The following is a 24,528-nucleotide window of genomic DNA, read 5'->3' as shown; positions in this document are numbered from 1 at the left end:
TTTGTAAGGTCACTGTCTTCTTAGCATTTAAACACTGCTATAAGTCAGCTTTTTACTTACATTTGGGTCTTATATTAATCTAATTTTATTTTAACTAAGAAAAAAAGTCAAAAAAGTGATTGCTGTAGTTAATTATAATGAAAGAATATTTCATTATAAAGAATTATAATGAAAGAAAGTTAATTACAATGAAAGAATATAATTCATTGGTGAGAATTAAAGTCATACAACTAAGGTATAAATAGGTCTGCTCCCTATTGATTTGGATGAAAGTTATAAATCAAGGTAATTCTGAGTCTAATGGGGGTATAAAACCAAAGTCTAATGTTAACCGAAGTCTGATGCTCCCCAAAGAAAACTTGAACCAAAAAAATCTGCTGAAAATACAAGAACAATCCTGTAATTTTAATCTAACACAGAAGACCAGCCTGGTATAGTAAACTTGTGTATTAGAAAAAACACATTTCAATAAAGCAGTATTGTTAGCACCACCCTAACTTACACTAAATTACAGACTGGAAAACAGGACCTTCTTTCCAAAGCTTGAAGGAAGGTCTCTCTCGTGATAAACTAAACCAGATACAGTGTCTTGTAAACAACAAACATTGAATCAAATCTACACTGGTGGATAAAACTATTTCAGGATTTCAGGAATTTCTCCAGAATGCAGCATATTCAAGTAAAACAAACAACTAAACACATTTTTGCCCATACTTGACAAACCAAACTCCTTGGTATGAAGTTTACACAACTATTTCACTTATTTCAAAGATACTTCACAGCCTGATTACATGTGTCTGCTGAAAATACTCCTTGAGGAAGAAAGAAGATTTGCAGCTGATGAACTGAAAGTGTTTATTAGCTGAGGAAGCTGCCAACTTGAATATTGGTTGAAATGCCAGCTCTCTAAGTGAGCAGATAGTATTAACGTGTTGCATCCAATTGGTAAAATGTTTCTGTATGAGAAAGCTGACATACTTTGAACAAGCTTTATTCTTCCCTTGCAATTTAAAGTTGAGAAAAGCTCTGATCATAAAAGCAGAACTTTTTCAAAGTATCTATTTAGGATCACAATCTGTGTCCAAGAGCATAGCTCTGAAAATGTTATCTGAAGTACATACTTAAGAAGTTCACTTACCAGAAATCAATTTAACATGGCATAACAATTTTTTTTCCCTACCAAAGGCAAAATCTTTGCAACAAAGATAAAATTTAAAGTCTTCCCAGCCAAAACACCATTTAAACATTGTACACAAAATTAATACAAATACACCTTCAGCAATTATCAGGCACTTTCTGAACTACAGCTCAAATGGGATATTGTGAATACGAGTTGGTGAAACTATAGGATCTCCCTTTTGAGGGTTTGCATGATCAGGCTTTTAAATGTTGTTATTTTGTTGTCCACATAAGTCTGAAGTAAGTTCTAGTACTACAGTACCAGAATTTTTTTAAAAAAAGAGTAATTTATAGTCAACCAGTGTTATGCCACTGTAAGTTTTCAAATTGGTTTTGTAAAATCCTACTATAGGGTCCAGGGCCCTTTTTTAGAAACAGATCTAAAACATCTCTGAAATGGCAATCCAAACTTTCTGCTCCATCACAAGCTGTTGTAAGTGGGCTCACAGAAACTAAAAAGCAAGACACTCCCCTCCAAATTGTTGAATGATGTAACTGAAGACTAGAAATGGCATTCAGATATTTTTTCAACAGTAAGTATGACTCTATGATTAGTAAAAACGCACAGTGGAATTCTTGTCCGGACTTACGTTATCATAAACTGCATAGCATGAATTCTACTGGCAAGTGTTGCATCACATGGTCAAGGAGTAGTTAGCTCACAATTTGCATGTGTAATTTACATGTTTCCACATGGAATTAAAAGAAAAATAAGTCTGAGCTTTTAGCAAGGTTTTGCAGGAGAGATCACAAAATATCCATTCGCTAACATCAAGTGACTTGGTGCTTTCAGTTCAGTGGTGTCCAAATCATAAACTCAAATTTTGAAGGATTTCCATGTAATCAGCATATTGTCTAAGACCTTTTACCATCCAGTTACTCATAAGCAGATATTTAAATAATACCCTAAATAACAAGTATAACAAGGGTAGTGAGAGACAGCTCCGTCTTCCTTTTACAGTAACTGTGAACAGACATTACTTCCCAGTTTCATGCGCCCCACCCCCCTTTTCTTTTAAACAAGTTACTCACAGGCTTTTAAATTACCACCAAGACCTACAGCTTTACGCATAGGTACATGTAGGCCAGGCAGGGCAAGCCGGAGCAGACACTTTTAGTGCCAGTGGATCTCGCTGTGGTGGAACAGCTGCGCCTGCCTTCAGCCTGTGTCCTCGTGATGAGAAACCGGCTCAACGTCCCTCCTCCGCCCCCTCGCCTCGAGGGGTGGACACAGGACACGGACAGCCCCACACATCTGGAGGAGAGACCTATCTCAGCTTCTGGTGCCAGCCAGCAGACAAACTGCCGACGGCAGGGTCTGTAAGGCACGGATGCGAAGGAGAAGGGACTCCCGTGCTTTGGGCAAAGGGCTGGTATTTGAGGGCGGCCTATGTCGGACCGCCCGCGCCCTGCCGAGGCAGAGAGGGATATCCGCCTGCGTCCGCAGACGGCCGGCCGGCCGGGGTGGGAGCTGGCCCACCAGGGAGGCGCCGGCCTGAGAAGTACGAGAAGTGGCGTGCGGCCGGTGTCGCCCCGCTCTCGGCCTCTTACCACGTACCATCTCGATGATCTTGGTCTTCCGACCCGTCTTCTTCTTCATGGTGAAGATGTACTGGGCGAGCACCACCCCGGCGACCAGGGCGCACACGCTGGCGCTGGCCACCGCTCCCATCTTCGCCACGGCGGTCCTGTCCATGGTAGCTCCCCGGGGCAAGCCAAGGCGCCGAGAGCCGCTGCGGGGAAGCGGGACCGCCCCCTGGTCGCCGAAGGAGGGGCGGGGATGGCGGAGCGTGTGCGTTCTCCTCAGCGCCGGCCCGAGCGGGTCCGCACCGACGGCCAGACCCGGCAGGTCGGCAACGACGGCGCCGCGCGCCGCCCGACCCCGCCGCACGCGCCCCGCCGCCTCGGCTGCGGCTCGGGCTCCCCGCGAGACGTCACGTGCGCGTGGCCTGCAGGCGGCACCACGCGTGAGGAAAAGGGGGGGGAGGAAGGGGGACGGCTGGTGGACCAGGGCGCCGCAAAGGACGTCCTCGAAGGCGAGAGGCTTCTGCGAGGGCTTTGGAAAAGAAAAGCACCAGCCTCAGGAAACACAAAGGAATGCCTCTCTTCCCAGCCCCCTTCCCCTCCCCCTCCCCCCCCCCCGAAAGGAATGGGAGAGTCCAACGGTCCGTCACGCCCCTTCCCAAACTACATTTCCCAGTGCCGGCGCGAAGCGCGGCCCTCCCTACTGGGCCGGGCGGGGCGGGGGCGGGGGCGGGGCTGGGCTGGTACTTAAGGCGCGGTGAGAAGAACAGTGGAGATGGCGGCGGCAAGGGGGAGGGAGCTGTAACGGTGCCGGTCTGTGGCTCTCGCTTCGCTTCGGGCGGCTGAGCCTGAGCGAGGAGCTCCTGTGAGGAAGGGGGGAGGGGACGGGGACGGGGACTGCCGCCCCGGAGCAAGTCGGTCCGCACCGCGCCGTCTTCCACTCAGGTAACCCCCCGTCGGTCTCTGTCTCTCTTCTCCCACTCCGGTCTGTGTGTGTGTGTGTCTGGGCGCGGCTCCTGAGGTGTAGGGCTCGGGTGCTGTGGGTGCCGCACAGCGGCTCTGTGAGGGGGTGTGGGGAGGGCTGTGCTGTCGCCAGCCTCCACTCGGCTGCAGCGGGTTGCTTGGCTGGCATGACAACGGTAACCGCCTAAGGTGAAAAAAATAAATGTTTTTATTTGCTGGCCACTGTTTCCTTTAAGGAGGGAAGGCGCGGGCTTGCAGGCTGCGTTTGCTCCGAAGGAAAACAAGGGGTGAGCCCATCATTTTTCCTTCTTCCCGGAAAGAACCGCCGGAGCTGGTGCTGCCTGGCTGCCCCTCACCTCCCCTGCGGGCTCTGTGGGGTCTACTGTGTTCAGGTTTGTCCCACTCGTGGCAGAGCATAGGCATGGACCTGTGAGTTTTGAACTAGGTTAATGTTATTGTCAAGCTGCCTACAAAAGGATTAGTCTCCTCTCCCCCTCCCCCCCCTTCCTAAAATAACAGCAGGTAGGGAGCAGAAAAGCTGATTTGTGCCCTCTCTGACTCGGTTCTTTAGTTGTGTCACTAGGGCATCTTCAAGGAGATTACTTGGTGGAGGTTTTAATGTCTGTTTATGTCTTCATTTACTTTTCTAAAAATAAGTTCTCTTGCAGAAGACTTGCATCAGAATCTTTTTTCCTGATACACCTTGGTAAGAGAGAAAACCTCAGTTCTGTGACTTTGAAAACTTAATTTCTTAATGCTTGTTACAGAAGACTTTTAACAATTTTTTAAAAGCTGTTATTTTGCTTGTTCTTCATATAACTAGCAGTGTCTATCACAACTAATTTGTAAACTAATGGCAAGAAGTTTCCTAAGGTTGTTTTATGAACTACATAACCATAAACCCAAGGTACCTGAAAGAATCCCCACTTATTAATCTCACACTGGAGCAATGTGAAGCTAAGAGATGGAATATACTTAATGAAAGTTGTTGCTAATGAAGAAAAAGTTGTTTGTAGAAACATTTGTATATATATTAGTATATGCTTTAACAATGATTTGTTTCCTTTTCAGTGAAGAAGAATGTCGTTGTTTAAAGCTAGAGACTGGTGGTCCACCATACTTGGAGAAAAGGAAGAATTTGATCAAGGCTGTCTCTGTGTTGCTGATGTTGATAATAGTGGCAGTGGACAAGGTAAATTCAAATGTCATGGTTGCTGGCTTTTAAGCTATACAGCTGCAGGTTTAATTGGCAAATGCATGCTGAAAGCTTGTTAGCCAGACTAGCTGGCTAGGTATTTTAGTCTGCTATATTTTATGTGTCCCTACAGGCTTAAGACAAATTCAGTGCTATTTGTCTTTGTATATTTGTAGGTTTCTAAACATCTAAATTCTCCCTTGTGTTCAATAGTACTTTTTCTAATGCCTTATTCCTCAATGGTAGATATCTTTAAAATACAATATTTTCAGTTAGTCACGGGAGCAAACACATGTCGTAAGTAGCTTAAAAAAACTTAAGGAAAAAAAGAAAGGTGAGAGCTAAGAATTTAGAAAAACAGACAACCTTTTCTGCCTGGAAAATAAGGGTCCATTGAAATAAGTGACTCTGCTTGAATAAACCCTTCTTTTCTGTGTAGTCATTAATAATTTAGAATGATCTTTGCTGTCAGGGAGTGTTCTTGTATGTGTATGTTTTTTAAAAATAATAAATATTTGGGATCTTTCTCTGATACACTCATGCTCATCTTAGAGCTCTGTTTTTGCTCAGTAGAGGTACTTGAGTTTGATTTCACCATTGCCATATACTTTAAAAATTATTTTTATTTTAGTTTGTCCCTTTTTTCAGGAGGATTTATACAAAGTTGAGCTGTTACTGGTTTGGTGTACAACTTTTTCAGTAGAAATTCATAGAATCATGGAATCACTTGGGTTGGAAAAGACCTTTAAGATCAAGTCCAGCTACAAACCTAATGCTGCTAAGTCCACTACTAAACCATGTCCTTAAGTGCCACATCTACATGACTTTTAAATACCTTCAGGACTGGTGACTCAACCACTTCCTTGGGCAGCCTGTTCCAATGCTTGACAACCTTTTTCAGTGAAGAAATTTTTCCTAATATCCAATCTAAACCTTCCCTAGTGCAACTTGAGGCTATTTCCTCTTCTCCTATTGCTTGTTATTTAGGAGAAGACTGACACCCACCTTACTACAACCTCCTTTCAAGTGACTGTAGAGAGTGATAAGGTCTCCCCTCAGCCTCCTTTTCTTCAGGCTAAACAACCCCAGTTCCCTTGGCCACTCCTTGTAAGGCTTGTGCTCTAGACCCTTCATTAGCTTCATTGCCCCTTTTTTGGAAGTGCTGCAGCACCTCAGTGTCTCTTTTGTAGTGAGGGGCCCAAAACTGAACATTGTATTTGAGGTGCAGCCTCACCAGGGCTGAGTACAGGGGGATGATCGCTGCCCTAGTCCTGCTGGCCACACTGTTTCTGATACAAGCCAGGATGCTATTGGCCTTCTTGGCCACATGGGTGCATTGCTGGCTCATATTCAGCTGGCTGTTGACCAACACCCTCAGGTCCTTTTCCACTGGGCAGCTTTCCAGCCATTCTTCCCCAAGCCTGTGGTGTTGCATGGGGTTGTTGTGACCCAAGTGTGGGACCTAGCACTCAGCCTTGTTGAACCTCATACAGTTGGCCTCAGCCCATTGATCCAGCCTGTCCAGCTCCCTCTGTAGAGCCTTCCTTCCCTCAAGCAGATCAACACTCTCGCCCAACTTGGTGTTGTCTGCAAACTTACTGAGGGTGCACTCGATCCCCTTGTCCAGATGACTGATAAAGATATTAAACAGAACTGGCCCCAATACTGAGCCCTGAGGAACACCACTTGTGACTTGCTGCCAGCTGGATTTAACTGCATTCACCACTGCTCTTTGGGCCTGGCTGTGCAGCCAGTTTTTAACTGAACAAAGAGTGTGCCCATCCAAGCCATGAGCAGCCAGTTTCTCCAGGAGAATGCTGTGGGAAATGGTGTCAAAGGCTTTACTAAAGTCCAGATAAACAACATGCACAGCCTTTCCCTCATCTACTAAGCAGGTTACCTTGTCATAGAAGGAGATCAGGTTAGTCAAGCAGGACCTGCCTTTCATAAAGCCATGCTGACTGAGCCTGATCACCTGGGTGTTGTGTACGTGCCATGTGATGGCATGCAATATGATCTGCTCCATAACCTTCTATAACCAAGGTCAGACTGACAGGCCTGTAGTTGCCCAGATCTTCCTTCTGGCCCTTCTTGTAGATGGGTGTCACATCTGCTAACCTCCAGTCAATTGGGACCTCCCCAGTTAGCCAGGACTGCTGATAAATGATGGTAAGTTGCTTGGTGAGCACTTCTGCCAGCTCCCTCAGTACCCTTGGGTGGATCCTATCTGGCCCCATAGACTTGTGTGCGTCTAAGTGGTGTAGCAGGTTGCTAATGATTTCCCCTCAGATTATGGGGGCTTCATTCTGCTCCCTGTTTCTGTCTTCCAGCTCAGGGAGCTGGGTACCCTGAGAACAACTGGTCTTTAACTATTAAAGACTGAGGCAAAGATGGCATTAAGTACCTTAGCCTTTTCTGGATCCTTTGTCACTGTGTTTCCTCCCACATCCAATAAAGGACGGAGATTCTCCTTAGCCCTCCTTTTGTTGCTAATGTATTTATGGAAATGTTTTTCATTGTCTTTTATGGCAGTAGCCAGATTAAGTTCTGGTTGGGCTTTGGCCCTTCTAAATTTCTCCCTGCATAACCTCATGACATCCTTGTAGTCCTCCTGAGTTTCCTGCCCCTTCTTCCAAAGGTCATAAACTCTCTTTTCTTTTTTCCTGAGTCCCAGCCAAAGCTCTGTGTTCAGCCAGGCTGGTCATCTTCCCCGCTGGCTTGTCTTTTGGCACATGGGGACCGCCTGCACCTGTACCTTTAAGATTTCCTTCTTGAAGAATGTCCAGCCTTCTTGGACTCCTTTGCCTTTCAGGACTGCCTCCTGAGGGACTCTGTCAACCAGGCCCCTAAACAGGCCAAATTCTGCCCTTTAGAAGTACAGGGTAGCAGTTCTGCTAACTCTGCTCTTCTCCAAGAATTGAAAACACTATAATTTCATGATTGCTATGCCCAAGACAGCCTCCAACCATCACATCACCTGTAAGTCCTTCCCTGTTCACAAACAACAGGTCCAGTGGTGCGCCTTGCCTGGTTGGCTCCCTCACCAGCTGTGTGAGGAAGTTACCTTCCACACACTCCCAGCAGACATCTGGTAAGCTGAAGCCCTCCATGAGAACAAGGGCTAGCAATCGTGAGACTTCTCCCAGCTACTTATAGAATATCTCATCTATCTCTTCGTCCGGGTTGGGTGGTCTATGACAGACTTCCACCCTGATATCTGCCTTGTTGGCCTTTCCCCTGATTCTTGCCCATAAACACTCGACCCTTTCATCACCATCATCAAGCTCTAGATAATCAAAACACTCCCTAAAATACAGGGCTATCCCACCGCCTCTCCATCCTTGCCTATCCCTTCGGAAGAGTTTATAGCCATCCATTGCAGCACTCCAGTTGTGTGAGTCATCTCACCGTGTTTCCGTGATGGCAGCTGTATTACAGTTTTCCTGCTGCACAATAGCTTCCAGGTCCTCCTGTTTGGTGCCCATGTTGCATGCATGGCATGGCATTGGCCACCATTTTTTGGGGAGAAGTCCTAGTTCCTATGTGACTGTTCTCAGATGCTTCCATGGTTTCTAACATGTTTTAACCCTTGCGTCTTTGCCACCACATGGATCTCTATCTCCTACCTCCACTGAGACAGCAGACCAAAGGACCTTGCTAGCACACTGTCCCCTCAAACACTGGGGATGTGTCCCCAGGCTTATCTCTAGCGAGCCTAGTTTTATCTCTTTCCCCCTTCACATCTACTTTAAAGCTCTTTCAGTGAGCCCTGCTAACTCCTGTGCAAAGATCCTTTCCCCGCTTTGGGACAAGTGTAGCCCATCTGTTGCCTGCAGACTTGGTGTTGTGTAGACTGACCTGTGATCAAAAACCCCAAAACTCTGCCAGAGTTCTGAATAGTCTTTTCCTAGTGGAAAAAAATGTAACTGATATAAAAGCATGACTTAAACAGTGCCGTGGGAGTGGTAGTCTGCTGTTTTATTTACTTTCTCAACATTATATTTTCTCTTTGTTTTTAGACTAGGCTCTTTTCTTCCACAGTTCAGGACCAAAAGTGAATCAGCTAGTTGCAATTGCCTAACCACAGGTCAAAATGTCCTCACTTAAGTATTTTTACGGAATTAATAACTAAAATGGATTTAGTTTACTGCTGATGGAATACTTGTTACTCAACTGAGGATGAGATGAGAGTGGGGAAGGCAGTCAGTATTCTCTGAATGATGGACTTGGGTGTGGAAATTTTTTTGTGACTGAAGAAGAGAGGAAGCAAGCAGCTGTTCTGAGCTTTTGATGTGGGGTCCTGTGGAACTATGTCAAGCCTTTAGAGCCTGGTGGACTTTGTTTAGGAATACTTGTACGTTGTCCTGACTTGTGGACAAGTTTTATTGGTTTTGATTTTGATCTGCATTGATACGAGGACCTACATCTAGAGGAAATAAGTACTGGCAACCAACTCTAGTTGTTGGTAGTTATCATGGGAGGCACCTTGTTGGGATTTTTTCATTAATAATTTTTTGTTATTCACTAACAACCAAATAGCTACTTGCTTAAAATAATGATTCCAAAATAAGTCTGATGTAACTATTGCATTCCCCTTTGAGGTAATGGATCTGTCTCAAGAGTAGGTGACCTCAAGGCCTAGCTTTGTTGACCTAATGTAGCAATTACCTGGCTTCAGCTTGCATTTGGATAAATGTCATCAGTCCCAGTGTTAAAATTTCACACTTCTGTTGGTGTGATATGTGTATGCACAAATTCAAGATGTAGAAGCTGAAAGTTTGAACTACTCGTCAAAACTGGAATGGGACTTTTTAAGAAGTGTGAACATAGTCTAAAATGATGGAATAGTAACAATGGTCAGTGCCACCACCTTGATAATTGCCATATTGAACCCTTTACTGACAGGTTTTCATGGATTTACAAAAAAGCTAATTGCTACTCTTAACCTAGAAGACACAGCATAATCAACATTAATTGAATGATGTAAATATTCTGTCTTTTTAGGGTATTCTTTGAAGCACTTCTGCAGCAAATTTAATTCCATATGAGCTGTAGTATTCTGTAGTCTCCTTTAGTGGGTGATAATTTTTTTTTATTTTTATTTTTTTTTTAGATAAAATTATTGTGGGCAGTTATATGGGATATCTCCGAATCTTCAATCCACATCCTGTGAAACCTGGAGATGGAGTACAACCTGAAGACTTGCTCTTGGAAGTGCAGTTACGAGAACCAATATTGCAGGTGGAAGTGGGAAAATTTGTTTCGTAAGTCAACAACAGTCTGTGTTGCTGTTTATTTAAGGCTTATATGTGATTTTCTTTCTTTGTTTTGGGGGGTGGGTTTTCAATTTCCAGATGGACAACTATTAAGCACATCTATGAATGCTGTAGTATGTATTTGATCTGCTTCTTGAAACATCTTGATATGAGAGAGTTTTTACTTAATGTGTATGTGGAGGAAAATCTTCCAGATACTTGTACAATTTATTTAAAGTATGTAGAACAGGAAAAACCTTGTATTGAAAGTTAGTACAGGTTTTTCTCTCATTTTTAAAATAAAGTTCATGCTGCAGTATTAGAAGTTAATTTCAAAATTAAAATGAATCCTTTAAGAACTAATATCTAAAATTAAGTTCTCCTAAGTAGATTCTCTTACAGCCAATTAAATATACGCTCTTAAAGAATTCATTAACCATGTACTAACCATGGGAAAGATGTGTGCTCTGAGATCAAAGGCTCCACACCTGAAAGTAATTTCAACATGTTACTTGAATTTTATCCTGTATGCATTGTACTTGGAATTTATCTGAAAACAATGCTTTTTTTTAACCTTCTTTACAGTGGTACTGAAGGACTTCATCTGGCTGTGTTGCATTGCCGAAAACTCTGTGTATATGCTGTTTCAGGTTAGTTTACAGATACAAGCTTTCCAGTGATTTTAAGTGTATTTTAAAGTTTGGATTAGGTTAGTACTAAACTTGGTAATGCTAAACTTGGTATATACAGTGTTTGCTCATCATCCCTGAAGAGCTGTAGTCATGTTCTCTAACTCAAACTCATGTATGAAAAGGAAATATTAGTAATTAGGTCTAGATTTTTCCTGATGGTTAACAGAGATTTGCTGATCTGCTCAGGGCTTGAGATGCTGTGATGTGTGTGATGGTCTGTGATTGGTAGTGCTTATGAACAACTCGTTCTCATTGCAGTTTTAGGAGTGGATGGTACCATTCAGGGTGCTAATGAACAAATGGTTGTTTAATGACAACTTACTTGGCTTTTTAAAAATGAAACAATTACAATTATTTCTGAACTCAAAAATCCAGGTAGTTTCTTAGAAAGCCAGAACATTGGTAACGTAGCCCAAGAGAAGATAGGAGGTTAATACAGGTAAAAAGGTGAAACTACTATGTTTCTTCTTAAATCCTCTTTCTTCAACTGCCTTTGTCTGGAAATTCCAAATGCTGTGTTCTCTGTATATGTAAAGAGGCAAGTCACAAAATACGTATTCTGTGCATGAATTCTAATATATGCTTAAAGCAAAGCACAGATTTAAGAGATCTATTGATTGTACACCCATCTTCAAAATTCAATAGACAACTATACATTGTTCATTTTCTCTGTGCAGGGACAGCTGTGGCTCCTTTCATTATAAGAGCATGGTTTTCTTGTAGGAGCAGCTTGCTTCCTATTCACAGCCTAGGCAGATAGGTAACAAATACATGCTCGCTTTCCAGATTCTCTTTGTCTTCTAGTTATCTTATCTGGAGACACATGTAGAACTGGTCTTTGTTGAGGGGTGATACTTTGAGATGTACTGCAGTTTTCATACTTTCCCTTCTCTGTACTAGTGCTATGTCTTAGGATTGTAGTCTATCAGTACAATTTCTATTAAAAAAAATTATTTTAAAATTTGTGTTAATGGCGTACAACAATACATCAGTCTAGAATTCCTTTCTAGTTATAGCTTGCTGTTTGGTCTACATGGCTTAAGCATTTAAGTAATTACAAAAATAAAGTTTTACAATTCTTTAACAGACTTTCTGTACTAATTTGTAAGCATTCATGTTGTAATGGTAATTTCTGTCATCTGAACAGGTACTTTTGAACAAGCTCCTTTGAGAAATAATGATTAGTATTTCTTTATGCTTCCATGGCAAATTACACTTTCATGAAGTGGGATCTTAACTTGCTTTATAAATTTTGCCATATCTGTTATTCGTAATAAAATAACTATGTTGCTTCTCCTCAACAAATGAAAGCATCCTTCAGGGCTGACTAAAGTATGGCCTGGATATTGTATTACAGTCAGTATACACAGACTGACTACTTTCTAACTTGTTTTTCCTCTGGTGTTGCTACTTAGCTAGTTACTTACCTAGCCAGGATTTTTTTCTTCATATCTGTTCCAGTCCCTTCCCTGATGTGGGCCTGCTTTAGGGGTAATTTCTTAAAAGCTATATTGGGTTTTAGTTGGAGAAATTGCCTAAAAGGTTAGCATAAGCTACAAATCTTTCATAGCATGTTGTTTAAGATAGTGTCAGAATAATCTTTGTATTCTTAAAGCTGTGGTAGGATTTAGCTTAGATAACATTCACTCGAGACACCTTTTTCCCTGCTGATGTGGCTGTTCTCAAAGGTTTTTTTTTGCTTGCTAGTATTAGTCCTTAAGGGTTACTCTACATGATGAAGAACTTTGTTTTCTTCATGGCGTGCGGGAAAGACTTGGTTATCAAAGGGGAGCTTTAACTTCAGTTTCTTTAGAAAGATTTTAATATCTGCTAGTTCCCTGAAAGAGTCAGGAAATTAAAGTTCATGCAGACTTTTTCAGAGAATGTGATGTGTATCATAAAATTATTTTTGTTGCCATATGTTTGTTTCTTATCTTTGCATTGTTGATCACTGCACTGAATTTCAGACAGAGCAAAGGCAAGTGATAAATGTGCCCTAAGCATAGCTTTGTCAAATTATAGCTAATGACAAGCTACAGCTTGATTTGAGGCAAAGACTCTTACAGCTGAGGCTGGCTGTTGTATATGGTATATTCACTGAATAACTACAGAATCGTAAGAATTCCCCTTTGAGCAGGCTGTTTTCTGATCTTAGAGTTGTGCCTAACATGAAGAAAAATACATTTAAGTAACAAAATCTCAGCCTCCCATGAGTCTTTGTACCATATTTAATATAATGAGACCTTATTTCTGGTTCTGGCCTTTAGGAATTTTGTAGCTTGATGATTTTTTTAAAGAAAGCAGCAGTGTGAGCCTTCATACCTCAGAGTCACTAGGAGTAAGTTATAGTTTTTTCAGGTTGTTTGAAGTGGTACTCCTTTAATTCTTCCACATTGCATGGATCAAAGATGTAAATATAAGCCCTTTGTTTTTTGTAGGAACTCTGGGAAATGTGGAACATGGGAACCAGTATCAGATTAAACTGATGTATGAGCACAATCTTCAGAGAACAGCTTGTAATATGACTTATGGTCCATTTGGTGGTGTAAAAGGTAAACTCTTTGTTGCATATTCTTTATTATTGTTTAACTGTGAACAAGTGAGGTTTAACTTAGATTTTGAAAGGCAACATGATGCTGCTGCCTAGAGGAAACCATCTTTCTATAAATTATAGTAACTTTTATCTGATGCATATAGAAGATAACAGAAGTTAAAATGAGGCAAAAAATATTAAATGCAGAATAGTTGTTTCTTCACATCTTGACCTGGATATGAATTTACAAGGATAATATTGATTTAAAAAACATTACAAAACCCCTGGCTCTTCCCTTGTAAAATACTTTAACATGTAAAATAATTGTTTTCTATGTTTTAATTCTGTTTTGCTTTTCTGCAACTTGCTTATCCTGGACAAAGAAAATAGTTAACATCTTCATTCTCTGAACCTAAAATATGAAGTGTCTTTGAAGATATGTAATGGAGACTTTTTTTAAAAAAAATTAACTTTGATTGGAAAAACATAACAGTGGAAAATAGTATTTATGGTGTGTTTGTAGTTTTGAATAAGTTTAATAGTTATCATTCTTTTTTGAACTTGTGACACAATTATGAATGTTTTTGTGTTCTAATCTGGAAGCATTTAGGTTTACTCTACATGACAGCTCTTTCTCTTCAGAAGTAAAGTTTGCCCAACAATTTTGGGGGCTGGTAGTCATCTACTCAAGTAGTATCCCTAAACTGTTGGCAGAGTGATATCACTTTACCAAGGCAGAAAGTCTTCTGAGTCAATATGGCAAATATATGCAGACAATCCCTTAGTTCTGTGTCTATAATATTCTCCAATGCCTTACCCTAAACGCAAGCTTGTCCCTGGGCTTAAATTCAGCTAACCAAGATTCATACCGATTGAAGAGATTTTCATCTACTCATTTTGCACAACCACCTTGGGAAAGACAGTCAGCTCATGTGGGTGAGAAGGTATCTATGCTATGAGTATCTTAATGAGTGAATGTACAGGGCATGGGCATATTCCTCTTAACAGCAGAAAGACAATACAGTGTTTCGTAAATCTGAGAAGAGGGAGTAGTGTGCTTCTTGACATACTGTAGTGGAATTGCAGTAACAGATGTAGTGAGGCAACAGTAAACTAAGAGATGTGAGTGTCTGGAGTGGTTCAGGAAGAATAAAATAAATACCTGTGTACCACCATGCAGTTCTGCAGAATAAACTCTCTGGATTTTTGACATGCATGTTTGTTTACTATGGAGATCTGAGAAATCTGACCACCAGCTCTATCTTGATGCCAGACCCATGTCTTATATACCTTATCATGAGCTGTGGCATATGCAAGTGATGTAATGAAAATGTCTTTGCAAGATAGGGAGACAGAAGGTAGTGTTTACCTCAGAACCTACTCAGTCAGCCAAATACTTCTCAACACATAGGATGGTTAAAATGAGGGCCAATCCTGCAAAAGCAGCAAGAATAGCAGAGGGAACTTTGGTAAGTTCTGCAGGCTTTTCTTGTTTTCTAGTAGCACTTCTGTCCCAGCATGTCAAGCTCCTTTCCTTTTCCTTTCATCTTCCCCATGTTCCAGTTCGCATTAGTGTCTTTATTGGAAGACAGTGTGGAAAAAGAATGACCTCAAGTCTTGAGGTGGTAAAAATGTTAATAAACAAGTAAGGCAGAGATTTGTGTTATGTAATAAACAATACATGTTCATATCATAAGATGAAGAAGCTTTCTGTTTAAGTCCTCATTTTAGTGAATGTTGAGGTACTTAATAGCAGGCTGCTAAAGCATATATTGAAGCATCAGAGAAATAGGCAAAATGGACACTGGAGAAAGATTGGGGAAATGAAAGAATGTTCTTTTTTGTAGATTTCCTTGACTGAATGTCCTTTTTATGTGGCTTTCCTGGACTGTCTGATTAGATTTCTTGTCAAGGATATGCTTTTAAACTTGCCCCTAGCCTTTTGCAGTGAATCTTTTTCAGATTTTTTAAGTATAATTTTTAATACTCTGTTCTCTCCTTGAGGCTTATGAATGACAGTATTGTGGTTTTATTTCCATCTTGCAGGACCAGCCAGAGTGAACCAGAAAGGAGGTCTATCAAGCATTGTTAATTTTACTAAACAGATGCCTGTCCTGGTCTGGCCTGCCATATTATCTGTGTGTATCTTTGGCAGATATTCTGTGCTGCAATTGAGAACCAACCAGTCTGTAAATAAATAACTTTTTTTTTTTTTTTTTTTTATTGTCTGCCTTCTGTAGGCTTCTCTGGAATTCTTTCCAGGCATCTGCTAACAGTCTCTTTTGCCTTCAGTAGAGTGGTGGTGGTCGCAGTGCTGTAAGCGTGCAGCGCTGAGCTTGCTTTGCTAACAGTCTGACCTCTACACCACACTCTAGAAGCGGACTAACAAAACATGGGGAGAGGTTTTGTATTTACTGCCTTCTGCTACTGCTGTGACTAATATGTGTCTTACTGCTATACTGAAGTATCCTTGAAACAATGTGAAGGTGAAAGAGGCACTTTAGAGGTCATGTTTACAGAGCTACTGAAGCAGACACAGGAGAATGTCAGTTGAACAGGAGGAAAGCATGCATACATGGAAAGCATGCTGTGGGAGTGTTGGGGAGGAATGTGAATGTCAGTCCCCCCAGGAATGTAATCTTTCATCTGAGGAAGCAAAGAATGCTGTAGGAGTTGACACAGAGCACTTCATCTATGAAGTTGCTCAGTCTTGTTCAGATTTCTTTTACTGAAGATTATGCTTTTTTCTTTTTATGGAGGTCTTAGTCCTGTACCTTCAGTGGTAAAGAAACTTATTCTACCCAGCCATACCAGTTAACATTGGCAAAAGAAAAATAAGATTGAGTTGTTGTACACTAGTTTGTACTGGTATCCTCTAATGCATTCTTGAGGGTTTTCTGTCCTTTCTTGGGACGAACAGTTACTTGGGTTATAGTTAACTTTCTGTTTCTTTTTTGTTGGACTGCTTCCAAACAGTTGCCTGTCAATTTATTGGGTACTGCCAAAAATTATCAGTTCACTACTGCTTGCTCTTTCCTCAGATAAAATACTTGCCTCTTGGCATTCAGATTTCTCCTGTAATCATTCATAATGTGATTTCTACCCATGTGCAGATGCAGTCTGTGCTGTCTAGTGGGCCACTACAGCTGTGACTTTAACTGAGATGCCAAGTCCTTTGTTAGTCTCTTGATGCTGTAAGGTTGCATAGTCAATTTTGAAAATTGGGATGTAAAACCAGCACATAGTTTCCATTTCCCATCCTATGTCTCCTTTGGCCTCTGTGGTGGCCTCTGTGCATTCCTTTGGGAAAAGTTTCAATTGCTTTTGGAAGAGGAAGGTTGAACAGTGAAGAAGTTGGCTAAGGGTTACTGCTGCCCACTGCTTTAGAGAGAAGCCTGTGGGGAAAGAACTTGAGCATGCTCTATTGTCCTCAAGAACCTTCCACAGTATGGGATGGGCCAGGTAGGGTTGCAAGAGATGCATAACACAGGCTGGAACAGAAGTCTGAGGCTGGGTGACTGCTACTAAAATTGGGGGACAGTTCCATAAGTAGGCAGCAAGGAATGCATAAAGGTGCAGAAGTTGCATTCTGTTTCAATTCAGCAGTTCTTTAACTATCGAGTTGCTGAAAATCCTGCATTTACCTTTAGATGCTTACAGGGGCTGAAGGGCAGAGATTTGTTCAGACCAAGCTTTCAGTTTTCATAATATCAAAGTTTGGTTTAGATTGTATTGGAGTAGAATCTGATTCTCTAATTTACAAAGCAGCTGAGTGGCTTTAGGATGCCTGTCTTTAAGGAGAAACTGCCTGAAATTTTTCTCTTGAGTATTGGTTGACCGAGTCCTATCAGAGATTTTCAGAAATTAAGCAGAACAGGTCTTAGAAGCAAATGCTCTACTACTGTTTTATGTTTTGGTTTGGTTATGAAGCTCCACTAAGCTTCCTTCAGCTGTTTGTAGTTAAATGTGTGCTTACATAAACCTCTCCCTGTGCCTACTCTCTGCAGCTTTGTTAGGGAGGAGGATTTCTCACAGCTTCTATTACTGTGGTAGCTGGGGAAGAATGTCTCTGCAGTTGTTTGACATGTTCAAAATACAGAAACACACACCATTAGATGTGTATCACATTCTCAGCTTCCTCCAATGTAAGCGTTTGCTCTGTCCCTGCTAGTTTGTGGCAATCTTCGACCCTTGTTATGTTATAATTTGGTCTGTTAAACTGCACGTGTGTTTAGCTGAAATGTGATAGAGATGTAAAACATACCAAGTACAACCGTCATCTCTCAACTGGTGATTTTTTTTTTGTCTCTTGTATTAAGAATAAAGGTATTATAGATTTCTCTGAGGAGGGAATTGTGATGTAAACAGACCTATTTTGTAGCCTAGTTGCTAGCAGCTTCATTCTTGCTCATGTCTTTAGATTAATGATTTGATGCTATGAGCAACTTTCACATGTGGAAGAATTGACATAGGTGTTCTCGTAACAGGAACGAATGAAGAAAATCAACGGACCCATTTATTTAGTCTCATCATAGAAGGCTGAAATCTAAATTAAACAATTAAAGCTATGGAATAAAAAAGCCAAAGACTGAGAAGTCCAGTGACTTGCATGGATTAACAGTGCATTTGTCTTTAAAATAGCAGAGCGTGAATTGTGGCTGTCACCACTAGATGGTCCTCTCATTACAGTTATTGGTTATTAGGCAGCATCTCTAAAGCTGCATTTATACTGATTCTACAAGTGTATTTACTGCGAGACTTAATGAAGTATTGTCCTGGTTTCAGCTGGGATAGAGTTAACTGTCTTCCTAGTAGCTGGTACAGTGCTATGTTTTGAGTTCAGTATGCGAAGAATGTTGATAACACTGATGTTTTCAGTTGGTGCTAAGTAGTGTTTAGACTAAAGTCAAGGATTTTTCAGCTTCTCATGCCCAGCCAGTGAGAAAGCTGGAGGGGCACAAGAAGTTGGTACAGGACACAGCCAGGGCACCTGACCCAAACTGGCCAACAGGGTATTCCATACCATGTGACGTCCCATTTAGTATAGGATCTGGGAAGTGGGGGCGGAGAATCATCGCTCAGGGACTAGCTGGGTGTCAGTCAGTGGGTGGTGGTGGGTTACCCTAATTTTGTACCTACAACACATAGAAATAAACTTTCCTGAGCCTTGACTGTCTTGTTCACATTGGGGATATTTAGACGTGGGGTGTTGTCCTGCCCTTGGAGAAATCTGAGAAAGAGACACTAACTTGGAAAATCACTCTTATTCTTACATTACCAGTTTCTGTTGAATGGATTACAACTCAGCTGGCTTATAGCCGTTAGCCTAAGTCCTTCTACATCTTGAGAAAGAGTTAATATACTACTTGTGCCTGACTGAGAGATTGCTGATGTGGAGCTTAATTATAAGAAATGATAGTACTTTGCTCTTATGTAGTAAAAGAAAAGTGCCCTTACTACTGCTTTGAAAAAGTGTGCAGATCAGGCTACAATTTCATTCTTTACCTTGTTTGCCTTGAGTCAATGTGACTTACGTTTGAGGAAAGTATATGCAATAAATTTCTGCTGAAATGATACAAAGAATGGAGAAGTGCTTTAAAGTAAAACCAAACCCACTATTACTTGAAGCTTAGGTAGCTTTACAGATAATCGCATAAATTTCCTGTGGTCAGTTGTGCATTAGACTGAATGGAGGGCAGGGTAGTAGCTTATATATGAACAAACAACAGTGTATAAGAAGTGAATACTAAAATTCTATGTTTTGAGAACTGGTGTATGAAGTGTAGGTTTCCTGAGCTACTGTCTGAAATGCTTAGGAAGTGTGTGAATGATCCCATGCTGTAATAGGTTGACCTTTCCCAGGTGAGGCTTGAGTTCTGTGATTGTTCTTCAGGGCATAAGTGGTACATTAAGGTGGGTGTATGAATATTCTCAACACTTCCAGTTTTCTTTTTCAATTTTTGTTATTAAGATTTTGTCTTCTACTTAAGAACTAAAGAAACAGCATATTGATAGTTTACCAGTGGGACACACAAGCTGTTGGGTTGCTCTAGAATAGAATACTAATTTTATTTAGTGACAGAGAGAAAGCATAGTTTAATAACCTTGCTTTCTTAGTTGCTGAGTTATTTTTGAATGGTGTTCACTTACAGATAACGGCTTTTTATTTTCCCTGCAAAAGTAATAATACCATTTTGTGCGACTCCACAAAATACACTTGCATTATCTAATAGTTAAATAATCAGTGAATTCACCCTGTTTTTATATAACCTCTTCAAATGACTTGATAAATGATTTAGAGTTGGATCCTCCTAATAAGGCACAGGTTTTGGAATTTATTTTTTAATCTGAAACTTTAATGCTTTAAATTGGCTTCCAGAATAGTTCAGATTTATTTGAAGTTGTTCAGTGGATACTGTACCAATAAAAGGAAGTAATAAAACAATAGCAAAAGGAAGGAAAAAGAAAATACAGATTTGACATGAAAAAGTTACAAGCAAAAAAGTGTGAAAATACCTTGAACCTATCTTTCTCAGCAAATAGCCTTGAATTCATTTTACTTTTATTATAGCACTGGCCTGGAGGCAAAGTATTTTTGACTGTTACAACAAAGAGGGTGCTATACAGAGGAATTTTTTTAATAATGAAATACAACATATGTGTAAACCATGCAACCTTGTAACAGGAAACTTTGTAAGAAGGGTAGACTGTGCTTAACTTTTCCACGGTTCTGCAAGAAAAAAATTACCAGCTGAGTTTTATGCTGTAAGATTAAAGGATTCTTATGACTATGTTTAATTACAGTGGCAGTATAAATTTGGACTTTGATTTATTGGCTAGATCTATTAAGGGGCAGAATGTTTAACTGTTACCTTCCTGTTAAATTGCTTCTGGATAAAGACAGATTATTTGAAAGGCTTGGTCTTCGTGAGTTTTTTCATGAAACAGATCTGCTGATGACTACTTGTAAATGGTTTCTCATGTAACTTTGGAAACCTGTTAGTGTTTGTTTGTTTGTTTTTTTAAATAAGAACCTCTTCTCTAAATTGAATATGTGAATGGAAATATAATCGAGGAAAACATTCTCTGAATCCCTTGCCATCCGTTTCCTTTCACCTTCCTCAGCCTCTCTTAACAGTAATGAGTAAGATCATAGCCTAACTGAAGTAAAAACTCTTATTGTCTTTCAGTATGCCAGAACTTTGCTTCAATTATAAATTGCTAGATATATCATTTAATCTGTATTTCATTTAAACAAAGCACTATAATTAAAATGAGGTAAAACCAATTGTAGAAATACCTAACTTTGGGAGCAGTTGTATATGTAAGTGAAAGCCTTGTTTTTCAAAACGTTGATAGATTTTTATATGATACTTTTTCTAATTTCTTTTGTTGAAGTATGGTACCCAAATGTGTGCAGTCATTGTGCACTAGTATTATAAAATGTTTTGTATCTTGCATGTAGGGTTACAGCTTCTGCAGTACCTCAGCCAAGAATCAGTGAGTGCCAAGCAGAACAATAATTACCTCATATGTTTTTAATAGTGCATGTATATTAATAATGACCCAATCTTGCATTTGTCTTTTTGGTGACATATTGTTGACTCATATTTAATTCATCGTCCTACTCTAATCCCCAGATTCTTCTTCTTAGTGCTATTGCCTGCCATTCTTTGGTTTCCTGTGAGACAATTGTCTGAGATCATATCAGATGTTTTACTTAAGTTTAGAGACGCTGTCTCTAAAGTTTAGAAATGCAATAATGTATTATTACCCTGTCTAATAAATAGTTTGGCGTGATGAATTTTGTTACTTCAAACCTATGTACAGCTTTATTATTTACATATGTACTTTCTTATTAAATGTTCCCGCATTTCATGTGGATGCATTTGTCTGTCAGATTTGTTTGCTGCCCCATATTTTTTTCATCCAAAGGAATGCAGTTTTAGTTTCTAACTATTTAGTCTCTTATGTCTTCTCAGAGTCTTTCAGAAATGTGCATATGTAGCTTTTGTTTATTTTTCTAGTGTTCATCTGTGACTATTCCATTACAAAAAAGTCTAAAACCTATAGACATTTATTTGGAAGGTCACCAAACCCTTGGTAGTGGCTTTTCCTAGAGGGGTGAAATGTATCTTGTACAGGCTATGATGCTTTCTACTAATTGTACTTTGGGTTACTAGATTTGGTGCAGATAATTCCTGTTAGAAATCACTCTACTATGTCATGCAAGAGAGATTTTCTTGGAGGTTTTAGGTAGTGGTGAGTAGGTCTGAGTGTATCCTCCAAGTACAGAAAAGAATGCAAAGCAAAGACAATGAATACAGTTTGCCTGTATCAAAAGTGAGAGGGAACAAGCTAGCAAGAGGAGATAACAGTGAAAAGGTGACAAGGTAATCTTACTTCAGATTCATGAGGAGAATTCTAACTTTGTGGTATCTGGTTGGCTCTGATCATGGTCACAACTTGTTCTAGTCCTCATTGATAGGTTTATCATTGCGAAACTTGGACAGCTGCACATATACAGATGGATAAGATTTTTAAAAGTGTCGCCAGACAACTAGAAATTCAAGCTGGAAAAAATTAAAATTTTTGGTAGGCTTCATTTTACATACTTGTTTTGTGTAGGACTGCCATGTTTTCCCCTGGGTAGTAATGCAAGCTTTGGTCAATGAGACTTGAGCATACATTAATCATAGTTCTTGCTAAGTAGCAGAGTCTCTGCCTACTGGAAGTTTAAGGGCTGGTGCTATACAATGCTGTCATTTCAAGTAGCAAAGTTTTAACGTTCTAGGGGAAACTGGAGGATTCTAAAAGGCTTAGAAAAGCAATCCAGCACAAAAATAGTTTAGGAAACCAAATCGAGTTATTGGATTAAAAATTCATTTTTTAAACAAAATTAATCTGTAACTTCACCATGCATTGCTGTGGTTGTCTGCTCTGTTGCCGCTTGTATAAGGTCAGATCAGGTGAGAGTGATCATAACTTAAAGAAATAATGCTGCAGCCTTGCTAGATTTTTGCATTTCTTTAACATGACTGAGTCTGATTATGAGCATGGTTTATTAAAGATAAACATGACTAACCCCCCAAAATGTATTTGGTGACTATAGTGAATAAAAAGGACAAGGAAGGATTACAGCAGAAATGAAATATATGCAACTGCTCTTTAGGATGATGATTGATTGGAATGAAAATGTGTGTCATCTTGCTTACCTGCAAAAGTATGAAAATAATATTTGGAAAGGTTAGTGACAAAGTAATAAGATCATTTGAGTTTTCATAGTGTGCTTCCAACAGTCTTAAAATACAAGGTAACAAATTGTTCCTGCTTGCTACATCTACGTAATTCACTGACTCATTTGACCACAAAGTAGGAGTTAGTCCTTTTTGTGTATGTTCGTTACTAGCCTAGGGTATATATAGACAAATGATCTGAATGTGAAAAGTGGCTGTATTTTATTGGTGTTTTTGAGGACATTTAGTCAAGCTGTTTATTTCTAATTTTAATGGGATATTTGAAACTTTTTGAAGAGGTGTAGGTATTCCACCTAAGATTCTGTAAACTCCCAAGTTTTGTGTTGTAAGCTTCAGACTGTTAGACTTTGCTATAAACTATTTTTAATGAGTCTTTTGGATGTGACTTCAGTTATTCTGGAGAGCATTCTTCAGCAAATATTTTCAACAATTCTCTAGTTAAAAAAATCAGTAAAGAATCAAATTGCTTTGGGAAGTGCTTAGGAATCATGAAGCTTCTTACTCTAAGGAGAATGGGAATGGAGAAGTAGGAGAAAGATGGGGAATTCACTGGGCTTTAACAGTGGGACTTTGGTTATAAGTTTGCAGGTCTGTCTTAAAAGGAATTTTAAAAATTGTAGATTTATTGTATGATGGTGACTTAAGATCCTACTGGTACCTAAAATATTGCAAAACAGGGCCTATACTCCACTTCAGTTGAGGTGAGTGAAAAATCTGGTATTGATTTGTGATTCATTAAAAACATCCATGTGCCTTAACTATTCAGTGAAAGGCTATTGATTTGGAAGGGCAACTGCTGACAGTACTTTATTTCATTTTTATCTGGGGGACATTTGCTAGTTCAGCAAGATGTTTTATAATGTATAATATGTGTATAACTTCACATGAGGGCAGCTTGACATTGGAAATGTTCACAGACTAGAATTTCTCCTACCTTCTTTAGAAAAAGCATATGTCAGTATTGTAATGCTTCTGTGATTTCTGCAGTTGCTAGGGCTTGAAAAGTAGTTACTCAACAAGTTATGGCAAGAAATAGAATTTAAGGAAAAAGAATTCTACCATTTCTTCATGAATCATCATTATTCAGGCTACATCTATGCATACAGCCTTTCTCCCATGCACAGCTAATGTTCTTTTTCAAGACCCAGTCTATTTATAATGTCTATAATTAATCTGCTGTATTGAAAAAAGAACAACTTTGTGTGATACTGCTTTCACAGCTGCCTGAACATTTTTCCTGAGACTATTTCTTGCACTAGATAGAAACATCCACTTTTGAGTGTGGCAAAAATTATTCACTTAATATGAAGGTTGTAGTAAGCAAATTTTAGTACTATAATCTATTTAGGCATGGAGACTTTACCTCTCATGCATACACAGTGCCAAATATCATGTTTCTTTCAGTAGGAGCTTTGGTGTGCTGGATGTTGCAGCTATGATACTTTTGGATGTCTATACTATATGTCAGTCTTTTGTGCTCCTTTGAACCATACTAGTGTTTTTCCTAAGGGTTGTTCTGCCACCTCAGGTCAATATGAGGTTTAAAGGGATCATTCCCAAGTTGCATAATTTAACTATGTAATCTTCTGTGGTAAGAGTCAGATCAAGAATAAAGGAGTATATCACAGGTCTCTAAAAGGATTGATTGTACAAGTGAGGGCTGATTGGCCTTTGGAGATATTTCAATAGTTCAAGATTCCCTTTCCATCTAAAATCCTTGTTATGCTTTATGGCAGGTAGAAATCTGCAGGAGGTTAGGTAGAATACAGCATGATGGCTGAGAGAAGCAAAAAGATTCTTTTTCTCACGGCAGCTCTGACCACATGATTTACTGTGTCTTGACCAGGGATGCTTCTTACAGAGTGGGCTGTTGCAGAAACAGAATCTCTTGTATCGGGACTTGTGAACATGTTTTACTGCAATATTTTAA

At 40.0% G+C, this 24,528-nt stretch overlaps 2 protein-coding genes across 5 annotated transcripts in view; one reads left to right on the top strand and one right to left on the bottom strand.

Annotated features, from left to right (window-relative positions):
* NT5C3A (5'-nucleotidase, cytosolic IIIA) overlaps nt 1–3,075 on the bottom strand; it is a 28,717-nt gene extending 25,642 nt beyond the window's left edge. Inside the window, exon 1 of one of the 3 annotated variants that reach the window (XM_049817192.1) lies at nt 2,738–3,075. In XM_049817192.1, coding sequence (XP_049673149.1) covers nt 2,738–2,875 — 138 coding nt within the window. In that variant the 5' untranslated portion in view covers nt 2,876–3,075. The remainder of the gene's footprint in view (nt 1–2,737) is intronic. The other 2 variants (XM_049817195.1, XM_049817194.1) reach the window with 2 other exon arrangements.
* A 356-nt stretch (nt 3,076–3,431) lies between these two features.
* BBS9 (Bardet-Biedl syndrome 9) overlaps nt 3,432–24,528 on the top strand; it is a 314,570-nt gene continuing 293,473 nt past the window's right edge. Inside the window, exons 1-7 of one of the 2 annotated variants that reach the window (XM_049817185.1) lie at nt 3,432–3,648; nt 3,903–4,058; nt 4,335–4,372; nt 4,738–4,858; nt 9,975–10,125; nt 10,702–10,766; nt 13,247–13,360. In XM_049817185.1, the coding sequence (XP_049673142.1) occupies nt 4,747–4,858; nt 9,975–10,125; nt 10,702–10,766; nt 13,247–13,360 (442 nt within the window). In that variant the 5' untranslated portion in view covers nt 3,432–3,648; nt 3,903–4,058; nt 4,335–4,372; nt 4,738–4,746. Of the gene's footprint in view, nt 3,649–3,798; nt 4,059–4,334; nt 4,373–4,737; nt 4,859–9,974; nt 10,126–10,701; nt 10,767–13,246; nt 13,361–24,528 lie in introns of those variants that run through there. The other variant, XM_049817186.1, reaches the window with a different exon arrangement.

This window comes from Accipiter gentilis, chromosome 14 (genome assembly GCF_929443795.1).
Source record: "Accipiter gentilis chromosome 14, bAccGen1.1, whole genome shotgun sequence".
In the NCBI taxonomy this organism is placed as follows: Eukaryota; Metazoa; Chordata; class Aves; order Accipitriformes; family Accipitridae; genus Astur; species Astur gentilis.
This window is presented reverse-complemented; position numbering and strand designations above follow the sequence as displayed.